Source organism: Neophocaena asiaeorientalis, unplaced genomic scaffold (genome assembly GCF_003031525.2).
Source record: "Neophocaena asiaeorientalis asiaeorientalis breed wild unplaced genomic scaffold, Neophocaena_asiaeorientalis_V1.1 scaffold65, whole genome shotgun sequence".
Taxonomy (NCBI): Eukaryota; Metazoa; Chordata; class Mammalia; order Artiodactyla; family Phocoenidae; genus Neophocaena; species Neophocaena asiaeorientalis.
Window position 1 is genome coordinate 18,261,264 of NW_020173215.1, and position 12,645 is coordinate 18,273,908.

Below are 12,645 nucleotides of genomic sequence, written 5' to 3' on the forward strand. Positions count from 1 at the left end.
AATAGTCAAAAGAAAATAGATTAGATATGTTTTAGAGACAATCTTATCTAGCTTGCTAATGCAACAAGGTACCATGTTGTTTAACCATGTTGAAGAAACATTAACTATTAAGAAAATCTGTAATTAATTAAGCATTACATCCCATACCCCTTCACTCCATCCTCCCAGGATTACTGCTCTCTTAGTTTAACACAGTTTTCAATATCCCTCTAGCCGCATCTTCCCCCAGCACCCCTACTGACCTGTGAGAAAGCCTGGAGACCTTTACAGGATCCAGCTCACCCTCACCCGCACACTCTCACTCTCTCACTCTGTGGACTTGGCAAAGGCTGTAGCTTCTGTCTATAAAACTCTCTTCTCCCAGCTCCCTGTGTCTGCTCAAATCCTACTTACCCAAAAGCATCAGCTCGTAACAGCCTGTCCAGCATGCCTCCCTGACCTTGGTCATGCACACCCCCTGCCCCCCGCCATGTACTCTACAGTACCCTACACCCCCCCGCCTTGATATTTAGTGACTGTTTGCTTGCTTCCTCCACTAGACCAATGGTCTCCAAACTTTTGACTAAGCAGCCTTTTTTAAAAAAAAAAAAAAAATCAGAAAAAAGTTCTGAGCATGCAACTCCAATAATATTTATTTTAAAATATTGTACAGGTACTACCGAACTCAGATATTACATATATTATAAAATATGCACCAAATCTGACAAGTCTCTAGCTCCAGTTATTGGTTTACAGGAAATACAGACAACAAAGAAACATGTTAATTTATACAACGGAGAGTCAATTAATAAAAAATCAGATTGCCGGGAGTTCCACAGGACAATCTGTTTCTTCAAAAAATGAACTCTAAGGGAAAAATAGGGATAGAAGGCAACCATCAGATCAAAGAGAATCACAATCCTTACCAACCAATCTTATTTGGGTACTGATTCCAAAGAGCAGAAGAACAAACTGACTGGGGATACGTGGGTATTTGATGTTAAGAAAGTGTTCTTTTTCTTAGGTATGACGAGGGCATCGTCATTAAAATTTTAAAAAAAGAGTCCTCATCTATAGGGACACATATGAAATAGTTGCAGTAAAATAATACGGTGGTTGGGGTTTGCTTCGAGCAGGTCCACGTAAACAGTACCCTCGGTGACCTTGTAAAGGGACGCCTTCATTTTTACCTGACATCACTACCACACACAGGTGGAGGAGCCGGGGTCATGACCCAGGATCTGAACCACGGGGGCTGGCTCCAGAGCGCACGCTCTTAAGCCTCGGCTCTGCCACTTCTCTTCCAAATTAGCTGAGTCTCCGAACGTGGGTCACGTGGGCACAAGCACTAGAGTAAAGCGCGGGGCGCCCACCTGGACAAGCTGCTCCGTCGAGGGGGAGACCTCCATCTCTTTCCGCGTCACCCCAAAGCTGCCTTTCAGGCTCGTGTCCTTGACCTGCTGCTGCAGCAAGGGCACCAAATACCTCAATGTGAGCAGCACTCCGAGAATCAGAAGGGCGGAGCGTTCCTCCTCCACGGGAACCAGCAAACCTACAAAGGCAGCAACAAGATTCTGTCACATCGGATTCGCTGCTGGGAGACTCGTGGCTTCCTTTGTTCACAGGAAGAGATCCAAAGCAGAACCGTATCATGAGGCTGGCCGGGAGGGAAACAGACGGCACAAACATCACGGTAGCGGCCAAAATCCAGGAGTGGCTCTAAGGGGCAACATTTAAAGCCTCAGCTCAGCGAGGCCCTGCAGTGAGTGAGTTTCACTGCCTCTGAAAGCCACGCAGCTCTTTCACGTCGACTGTCCGTCCGCGTGCTCCCGGCAGCACCTGCCAGCACAGATTTCCACAGTTGCCCCCAGTAGAGGAGAAGCCTTCACCGGGCCTACACCCCTCCAGAGAGGACCCTCACAGGGACCTGAGCCTCAGTTTCCGGCCGCGGGGACTCCCTGCACTCGGGGTCTCCGCAGAGGTGGTGCAGTGTGCTGCCAGAGGGCCAGGCCGGGAAGGCTCCCGCCCACCACCCCGCCAGCTGTCCGAGGGCCCGGCCGCATCCGCACTGCTGCACCGAGGGGGAAGAGCCTTCTCGGAACCCTCACCCAGACCCACGGGGGCTCGTTCACATTTATCAGCCGGCCAGGGCTAAAGGGCCCGGTCCAGAAGCCGAGGGGCTGCCTGATTTGAAAGAATTTCACAGGCCTGTCTCAAGTAAACCCTAGTGACCACCGCCCACGGGGAGACTCACTAACAGGCCTGCGCCTTACCTAAGAGCACACTGAGCAGCCAGCTGTAAAAGTACTGCGTCCTCCTGGAGTGCTGGCAGATGCTCACCGCCGAGCCGGCCGCCGTCCGCCGCACGGTAGGAGAGCTGCACTTCAGATTCGCTATGAAAGCCTTCAACAGAACCTGTGGAAGCAAAGTCCAAGCAGACAGAAGACGAAGCTCCTGTGAAACTCATCATGGGCTTCCCTGGTGCAGTGGTTAAGAATCCGCCTGCCAATGCAGGGGACACGGGTTCGAGCCCCGGTCCGGAAAAATCCCACGTGCCGCGGAGCAACTAAGCCCATGCGCCACAACTACTGAGCCTGCGCTCTAGAGCCAACGAGCCACAACTACTGAGCCTGTGAGCCACAACTACTGAAGCCTGCGTGCCTAAAGCCCGTGCTCCATAACAGTAGAAGCCACTGCAATGAGAAGCCCGCACACCGCAACGAAGAGTAGGCCCTGCTCGCTGCAACTAGAGAAAGCCCACACGCAGCAACAAAGACCCAACACGGCCAAAGATAAATAAAATAAAATAAATAAATTTATTTTTTAAAAAAAAAGAAAAAGAAACCACCATGTATTTCAAAAAGCATAACTTGCTCCAAATTCTTGCAGAGTATAAAGTACTAACAATTTGAGACCTTCCTAGAACTGAAAGGAAGCACACCAAATCTGGGATATTTCAGAGCAGTTTGCAAATATGTAGTCGATTTATTTCCTTATAAACTGAGTAGGGACTTGCTCAGCATCTACGTCCCTACATGAGAGTGAAAGCCTTCACTTCTAGAAAAGGTGTCCCCACAAGAGTTGGGGCCACAGTCAGTGAATAACACTATGTAAAATAAATGCAGGGCTTCCCTGGTGGCGCAGTGGTTGAGAGTCCGCCTGCCGATGCAGGGGACAGGGGTTCGTGCCCCGGTCCGGGACAGGAGAATCCCACATGCCGCGGGGCGGCTGGGCCCGTGAGCCATGGCCGCTGAGCCTGTGATCCGCAACGGGAGAGGCCACAACAGCGAGAGGCCCGCGTACCGCAAAAAAAAAAAAAAAACCACACACAGTAAATAATAAGTCCAGGAGAAAAGTGCTAGCCAATCACAGCAAGGCCCCAGCCTAAACAACGGCTTGTAAATGTGCTGCTAATGCCACCAAGAGACAGCCCCAGGCTGGAAAACGTGCGCAGCGTAACTGAGCTGAGACCACACGCTCCTCACAGCTATCGTCCTAAGAAACCAGAGAGTAAGACTTGTTACCGTGCCTCCAAGAAAACCCAAAGGAGGGGTGCTATACTGCTAACGATGACCGTTTAAGTCTTCACAAAAATATCCAAAGAATGAAAGGGGGTGACCATCCAGCTGCAGGAGTTTGGTGACTATGCTACTTAAGAACGTCTACTTCCCATCATTCTAAGCTATGCTCTGAGCAATGATTTGGCCCAGCTACTGCTGGGCGTGTACGGAGCCTCGCTGGGCAAGTCAGGGACACCACTGGGGCCCTACCGGGGAGTCTAACCATCGGCAAAGGAGCAGCCAGTTAACAGCCTGGCATCTGACTTAAACAAGCTTCTCCCTAACTGCGTGTTGGCATAAACTGGTTCTCAGAGGCTCATCAACGCTCATTGAATTCACAGATTAGACCTCTGGAACCAGAGAGGTGGAGGACCAGACCCCCGGCCACAGGACACCCCTAGTGGATTGTGGCCTCCAGTTTCTCCCCAGAGACAATACCCGGAGAAACCAGTCGACTTATCTCTGACAAACTTTTTTAGCTTCAAGGAAAGATACATTTTAAAGAACTCCTTTGAGTGAGAACACACACACACACACACACACACACACACACACACACATCACTGAAACGGTAAATAAAGAATCATCCTATATTAGTCCAAACTTCTAAGCAGAATGAAAGCTAAATATTACTATGAAGAGTCAGCCCATGGTGAACTTAAAGTTTGGAATAATAGTAAAATGGAACGAGAGCTCGAGGGCGATTCCTTGGGTCTAAGTCCCACAATCCCGAGAATGCCCTGTAGCAGGCTGCTGGCCAGAGGTTACCTAGACCATCCTTAAAAGCTCTTCTCATAAGCGGAGGAAGTGCGCTAGACTACAGGGCAGATAGCTCCACTTCTCTAAACGTAGGCAGGACATATATTTAAGAGTACTTCATTCCACTTCAGGGTCAGAGGACTTAGGGAGTGGAAATGGAAATTAAACCAAACTGTGACTCCAGAACACAGTCAGCAGACGGCTAAACTTAAAATGACCAAAATTCCAATTCTGCGAGGCCAGGGAGCTGCTGGAATTCGCACACACCGCTCATGAGGTGTCAGCTCGTGCAGCCACTGAGAAAAGCTGCTTGGAGACATCTACCGAAGGCGGCATATACACACCCCACAATCTCCGTTTCTAGCTATCACAACCTGTGCTCCAAGAGACACGTACAAGGACAGGCACATCAGCAACGCTTGCGACAGCCAATACTACCAACGACCCAAGGTCCAGCCGCAGTAAAATGATGAGCTGGGGCACATTCATCCAAGGGAACGCTACACAGCTCCGAAAAACCGCAGGATCTAGTGACACACGCGGTGACATGGGAGAATCTCACGAGCTTAGTGCTGAGCAAAAGAAACCAGACGAAAGGAATACATACTGCATGGTCCTACATATTTACATTTTAAAAACAGACCCTCTGGCATTAGAAGCCAGGTCAGTGATCAGCCCTGTGGAGGAAGGAGGGAGTAGTGACAGGGAGAGGGGGCGGAGGCTCCCGGGTGCTGGTAATACTCCATATGTCCAGACCTAGGCAGCGGCCGTGACGGCAGATTCGCTTTGTGGCCACTCATCAAGGAGTACATGTATGATTTACACGCTTCTTGTATGTACATTATACACCAGTCAAATAAAAGGCTCAGGAGTCTCAATATTTAACAGGCAACCCTGAGAATAACACCGCAGGGCTCCTGTTAGGAAACTTCTGATCAAACATGCTGTACTGGACACGTGAACCTCTACTTCCCAGACACCCCACCAGAATCACATGTACAAGGTTTAAAAAGCTTAAACTTACAAGGACAAAAAGAACAGAACAGGGACAAGGGCAGACTAGAGGCATTAGCAAATTTCTGGAAGCTAGAAAGTAAACAAGTGGTAATGGACTGATTTGCAGCTCTCAGGCAGAAGTTCCCACGCAAGCCTTTTTGGGAGCTGGGGAGAACGACTGAAAGCCACCAACCAAAGGCAAGCTCACTCAAGCCACAGAAATCCAAGAAAAGCTCAGGCTTAGGAGTACCAGAGACATCTGAAAGTGGCGTGGATGTGGGGACGAAACAGCTGCTCATCTAACAGCTCCTTGGGGAAACTGCCAAGCCCCTCTCCCACCCAGGCAGCCCAGGATGTGGTCTTCACTTCCCCGTCTCCCGCAGAGACAGGGAATCCCCAGAGATGCTGCCACGGCTGAGGACAGGCACGAGGCACAGACAGAAAACAGAAATTAAGAAGAAGTCTGCATTCTCACCAGTGAGACTGTTAGCACCCTTCCATCCAAGGGTCCCAGGACAAATGCAGCTGGGCTGATGCCTCCAAGCAGGAGAATGAGGGATTTTTCTTTAGAGATATTGACTGGCCCAAGAGGAAAAGACATACTGACACTGACATTTAAAGACTTACAGTGGAAAAGCAAGTTCACTACCCATTACCTGAGGAAGTCACCAGGGGACAAAGCTTGCCACACACTTGCTTCCAATAAGCTTTTTAGGGGCTCACTCAAATCTATGCGGACAACTGCTGACATAAAAGAGAAGGACAGGAAATAGAACAGAGGAAGTGCGAAGAAACACACAACGTGGAGGTCAAAGGAAGTTGTCAAGAAACTATAATCAGCATCCTAAGACAAGACAGTGTATTCATGAAACAAGAAGAGGGTGCCAGAAAACATGACCATTCTGAACACGAGAAAGCTCTTAGAAATTAATACCACAGCAGGAACAAATTCCAGAGAAGAGTCTGAGGTGGACATCTCCTAGAAAAGTACAGAAAACAGACATGGAAAATAGAAACAAAAGAGTACAAATGCGCATCAGTCCAGGATCAACAGCTAACTAACAAATTTCAGAAAGACAGCACAGAGAAAATAAAGGGGGGAAATTGTCAGAGAAGTATAAGGACAACTCCCAGAACTGAAGGCTAGAGCGTTCCAAATTAAAAGGTCTATCAAGCACCCAGCACTGCCCCCTACACAAAACAGCAAAAACCTTCTAGAGAAGGACACATTCAGAGGCTAAGAGATCAGGTCATTCGCCTTCTCGGATGCCCCGCTGGAGACTATGAGACAAAGGGGCAAAGCCTGTACATTCCTAAGGGAAGACGATTTCCACCCCAGAACTCTACGCCCAGCCAAGCGTGAGGGAGAAATCAAGGCATTTTCACTAATGCAGGATCTCAAACGATTTACTTGCCAGTCAGCCTTTCTCAGGAAGCCCCCTCTCCAGGAGTAAGCCTACAGAGACAAAGACATGGCAGGCAGGAATCAGGCATCGGACAGGGGAGCCAAGACATGACCGTGCGACAGACCTAAGGGGCGCCCTGACCAGGCTGGAGCAGCAGCTGCAGAGCCCAGGACGACCCCAGTGGAGGAAACGGGTCCAGGAAACTACCCATCATGTGCACAGCTGAACTGAGACACACAGCGCTGGTGGGAGGTGTGAGAAGACGGAAATTGCCAAGGAATAATAAGCAAACGAAAAAGAGGCAATTACTGACTCCGGAAATACCAAGGAGTTATACACAGAAACATAACCACGGCACAGAACATAACTAGCTGTGACTATTTACTTAGGCATAATAACGTACACACTGAATACTGATATAACTGTAGTAAAAAGAGGGAAGAAGGGTTAGAGTTGAATTCATCTTTTCCATTGTAAAAAATAAAAAAATGCAAAACCAGCAGTATAAGCAAGTTATTTAGAAATGTGGAGGGAAATACCAAGAAAAACACTAACACAGGACTGACCCACTAAAAGGATGAAGTCAAGAATGTGTAATCCTCAGACCATGTGACAGGGTCATGATTTCTGGACATTATAGACAAAACACTAAAGAGGGTTTGAAGGTTGCTGGTTGGGGCAAAAACAAACAGGAAGTGGTTCCCAACGGCCGCAGGGCACTCGTACGCACAAGGCATCATCGGTGAGCTTTCTCTTGCCTGCAGTCCAGGGACAGTGGCCTTTCTTCAGCCAGGCTAAGCAGTCAATCTTATACCCCGAAACCAGTCTGCTCTGGCAAAATGCCTTTTGATTTTGCATCTATAAACCATCTCCCTATTCCTCTTTTCACCCCACAGTAAGAAAGCAGAAGTGGAAAGAAACTCTCAGTGTGCCTCCAAAGAGCTCAAAAGGTTTTAATCTAAATTATGAAGCACAGTCTAACTCGAGAAGTACTCTCAAATGCCTGCCTGTGCAAAAGCCCAACTCCCACGCTTGTGACTCGAGGCAGCAATCATACCTTAATTTCATTGTCGTTTGCAAAATTGCCAAAAGAAGCCATAATCTTAGGGACAGCTGCAGCCAAGGTCTCCTGGACAGACTCCTCGGGTCTCTTGCTTGTGCGCGTCAGGCAAGGCAAAAGGTTTACCAAGTAAGGCCTGCACATGTGAGAGGGACACTAATTACTCTTCCAGGGCCTACCTTAATGAGAAACATAAGCGATTAGTTCAGCGTCTGTTAGGGAAAAACCAGTTTTTACGTGCAAAAGAGTCCTTCCTGGAAGGTAAACAAATCTCTGCTAGAAGACTAAAGGCAGATGAAGCCCAAATGCTGGGAGGCTCTCATCCTTCGTTTCTCCTCTAGTCACACACACGACTCTCAAAAGCTTGTTTTAAAAATTCTTTGCAATAAATTATAATAGTTATTAAAATAACCAAATTTTAAATGAGAAAATCACAGATAATATAAGAAAACACCATTTAAAAAATAAATTAAGAAATAAGAATAAAGCTTTCTTGAAAAGGGAGCATTACAAAATTTTTTCTAAGCATTGACCTGAATAAGGCCTTAGAGAGAAGCCTGGCCCTCTACAGAGAAGTAGCAAACCACGCAGGACTGGAGAGCAGCAGTCACAGGACAGATAAGCCGAAGCCACAGGACGAGCACCTGGTGGCGACGGCGGCATCCTCTAGTGGCAGAGACGGGCAGCAAGCAGGTGTACCCCTGGGACTGTACAGGGAGGGAGGCGGGCCCTTCTAAGATGACCCAAGGGAAAACAAACCAGACATCAGAAGGAAGACATGCCCAACTTTTCAAAGAAGTCAGGCCAATGAGTCAACGGAGTGTCTGAGGTGACGGGGGCCACTGGGGGCCAGATCTCCCTGGGCCTTGGTAAGGAGTCTGGATTTATCTGAACAGCTCTGGGAAATGAGTAAAGAGTTTAAGTAAAGGAATGACATGACCCAATCATAGTTTTCTAAGGTCACTTTGGCTTCTATGTGGAGAACTGGGGATGTGTTGCTTCAGAAATATAACAAAGTTTTCAAAACAAGGAGAGTAAAAGAAAAAGGTTATATAAAAAGAAATTTCCTTAGTGACTGTATGTGTGCAATCACGTAAGACTCTTATTACAGTCAGGCTCAGTGGAACAGATCACTGTTTCATATTAAAAGAGGGGGTTTCTGCCACTCCACCAGTTCCTCGGGGACAGAGCCAAGGGCTCCATGGATGTCAGCACGTCTTGCCAGTGAAGGAGAGAAGGAAGGAGTTGAAAACTGTGGCCCTTCTTTTGTTTTTCAATCCATTAAGATACAACTGGTTCAATCAGTCAAAACTTTATTCACAGTTTAACACTCATATTTTTAACCCACATAATAGACAAAGGCATAGTTTTCTATAATCCCTAGAGTAAGCAACAATGAGGTAGTACTCAACCTTCAACCACCTGGCAAGTATCTTTTCAGCAAGTACCACGTGCAGACGCTGTTATCAGTGTTGGGCTGCAGCAGGGACCAGACAGGGATGCCCCCACTGTCCTGAGACGTACATCTCCTACAGCTCTCGGGGGAGGGTGGGATAGAAAACGAACAAGCACGCTGATGAAGTGTGCGACAGTATTCCTGAGAGCCGTTAAGTTTTACGCAGGAAAAGGATCAGGACAACCTGTACTGCAGCTGGAGAGGCAGAGGTGGGCAGCTTCAGACAGAGTGGACAGGGAAGACCTTTAGAGAAATGACATCTGAGCCAAGATGGCAAGAATCCACCGCAGCTGGCCCCCCACCCAAAATAATAATAATAGTAATAACCCAGAGTGTCCACTTTACCTGCATTTCTGAGGCCGAACGAGGTGAGCCAGCTCGGCAAACCTCCACAGGGCAGCGCGCAGGCTCCGAGGAGCGCCGTTCTGAGGGATTTAAGAAGCAGCGTGTTACATTTAAGAGTCGCAGACACGAGTCACCAAGAGGACTTCAAATAAACAAAAGCATTTTTTCATTGCTAATTTCTATTTTTAGAGAAAAGGCCATTTAAATGTGTAACTACTTTTGAAATGTTAAGGTCTAATGGGATGCAATTTAAAGATATTTTTTAAAACTACCATCTTAGTTCCCATCCCATCTAATAAATAATGAGGAGCAACCTTTTGAAGAAAAGTAAAACAATAAAGTCTACTTTACCAAACAGCATTTGTTTCCTTATCAAATAAGAGATAAAATGTCACATACACTGCTCAATGCAGTGAATCAGCAGCCCTTTTTCAATGATGGAAAACAAAAGCCTACCTTCTTAATTTCCTTATAGAGTTCCAACTGTAACCTCGGAAGATTGGAGTCCATCAAAGCCTACAACAAAACACAAGAGACTTGTTCACGGAAGACACATTCCACTAGCAATTCTAAAGAAAGCTAAAAGGCAGCGAAAGTTTCAATGTGGGGGCAAAGTAGAATATAATAGCAACTAAACTAAGAACCTATTCTTTAAGAAAGAAGCACATGTATGCAGGAAGTTACCAAACAGACTAGATACAGGTCATTCACTTTAATTTTAAAAATGGAAGGAAAAAATTTAACTTTCATTACAATCAAATACCACACAGTATCAAAATTAAATGGTAGCTAGTTCAAACTCATTCTAAAGCTCTTACATTCAATTAAAGCACATTCTGTTGGACGATCCAACATTAGCAATGCCCTGGAGTCTGCAGGGCCAGCAGGGCGGTGAGTGGACATCCCAGATCAGAGCCCCTAGCTCTGGCGTGGGGATACTCCTCTCCACGCAGAAGCCCAAGTCCTTTCCAAAGGTCTGGTCCACCAGTGATGCACGGGTGCTCCCCAGGGAGCAGCAACGCTCCGAACCTGCTGGAACCATAGGCTCCTCAGAGCCATTTCTTGACCCTTCTGCTCACTTATGGGCCAAACCAAAAAATGGCCACACAGCCAATTTCAACCCAGTAAGAATGGTTGATGGCAACCACCGCCAGTGACACAAAGTCCACGTTGGAGGTGGCTTCTCAAGACAGAAAGGAGAGACTTCTGTGCCCTGCTCTCAGCCATGGGAACCCTCTCTTTCAAAACAGTATTGCCAATGTCTCGTCCACAAGAAGAGCAGAAAGACGTAACCAAGCCTCCATAGGAAATCCCTCCTCCTTTCCTAAGATGTACAGCATGTGATGTCTATAAACCAAGCTGGTCTTAGTAAAACTCACGGAGGTTCAGCAAGCTTGAGAATCAAACCAGGGTCACTTTCTGGGAGGTTCCAAATAATGCCTCAGAAATTTTAAAATCCTAATTCTGCTGTTTCAGTGTGTACTGAAATTCCTTAAATGAGCACACCAAAATGGACAAACATATATTAAAGCACTACTTTGCCAATAAAACCAGAAGGCATATCAAAGTTCTGTTTTACTTTATAAATGTTTTATAAACTGAGATCAAACCTATTTTATTACAGGAGGAACGTAAACCCCAAGCCCCTGGAACAGCACTGAACGGGCCCTCACAGTCATGGGTGACGGGAAGGTGCCATCTGACCCCTCCCGGCTCCTGACCCCACCTTCACACTGAGGCGAACACACACAGCAGCCAAGTCCAGCCCATCACGGCCCCCTGTGCCTCACAGGCCGCCCTGGTTCAAGGCCCCCATCGCTCCTCCCCGGGTTACTCAGCCTCTCGCAGGGATTCTGGGTGCATAGTCTTTCTCCACTCCAAGGTAGGCTGCACGGCGTCCCCAGGCTACTCTTCCTAAATAAAGCACTCCTCTGACCAGGTTAAAGATCTTCCCGAGCTCTTCCTCTTCATCCTCTACCAAATGAAGTACAAACCCCTTGAATGGATCCTCAACACCTCCCATTCTCTGCTAGCACACACGTTCACCCTCCTAGGTGGGTCTGCAGGGGTTAAGAAGGTCCTGATCTCCTCACTCACCTAACAGCCACCACCTCCAGGAAGCCTCCTCTGCCTCGCCAGACAGAAATCACATCCACTTCCTGACCGCCACGATGAGTTGCCAGCATGTCTCGGAACTTACACCACGCATTAAGCCATTCCTGTACAAACCTGCTTCCCCTTCCCCAAGACTGTAAATTATCTGGGGAGCCTGCTGTCAGCTGAAGCACATCCCCAGTGCATTTGCTACACAAGTGAAAAGCAGAGCCTGCCCCATTTTCTTGGGTCCTCATCCTAAGCATATAATGATACTCTGAAAAACAGAAGGCGCAAGTCCAGGACCTGACTCCTAAGCGACCATCCATGTGTTCCTCTCTACCCCTGACACCTGGGCCTAACGCCATCCAAGTTCTCCCCAGCCTGCCCTTCCTCTGCCACCGTGAGAGCACATCAGCCAGACCCTGACCCCACTCCCAGCCTGCTGGCCTTGAAGACCTGTGCATCTGAGGAAGCAGACATCAGAGCACAGCCAAAGCCCAGGATGTCCGACTTTAAGCAGAAAGAAGAGGTTCTGAGAGACTGACCTCGTCTTACGCTCAGGGGCACAACATGAGAAGTTGGAACCTCTGCACTGGGAGGCCAGAAACAAGGCAGAGGAAATAGGAAGGCAGTAAGGAGGTGGCCAGGAAGAGAAGCCAGCACCTAGAGCTCTGACCAGGCCATGGCCCAAGCCCCCAAACACACACACGAGGCTAGCTGGACGGCAGTTACAGAAGCAGGTCTCTCTCTGCAGCATGTGCCTCCATGTAAAATGACCACCTTCTTTGTTTGTTTGGGGCCATATTGTCCTCTCTCCCCTCCTCACCTGTTCTTGTCATGACCAAGGCAACCTGTGGTGACTTCTTTAGGTTTCCTGATTCTAAGGATCAGAGTTCAAGAACTGAAATATCAGAAAAAGCCTAGCCTGGTCCTGCCAGTGGGAATTAAAAACAGCAGCAAGGATGTTGAGCCCTAGAGAAAAGCAAG

General features: G+C 47.9%; 1 protein-coding gene across 1 annotated transcript in view; it reads right to left on the reverse strand.

The window, feature by feature from the left end:
• The window catches only part of HTT (huntingtin), a 135,895-nt gene that overhangs the window by 99,841 nt on the left and 23,409 nt on the right, over positions 1–12,645 (reverse strand). The window contains exons 5-9 of the mRNA XM_024745086.1: positions 10,018–10,077; positions 9,562–9,641; positions 7,758–7,896; positions 2,253–2,394; positions 1,353–1,531 (exon numbers count right to left, since the gene is read on the reverse strand). Coding sequence (XP_024600854.1) covers positions 1,353–1,531; positions 2,253–2,394; positions 7,758–7,896; positions 9,562–9,641; positions 10,018–10,077 — 600 coding nt within the window. The remainder of the gene's footprint in view (positions 1–1,352; positions 1,532–2,252; positions 2,395–7,757; positions 7,897–9,561; positions 9,642–10,017; positions 10,078–12,645) is intronic.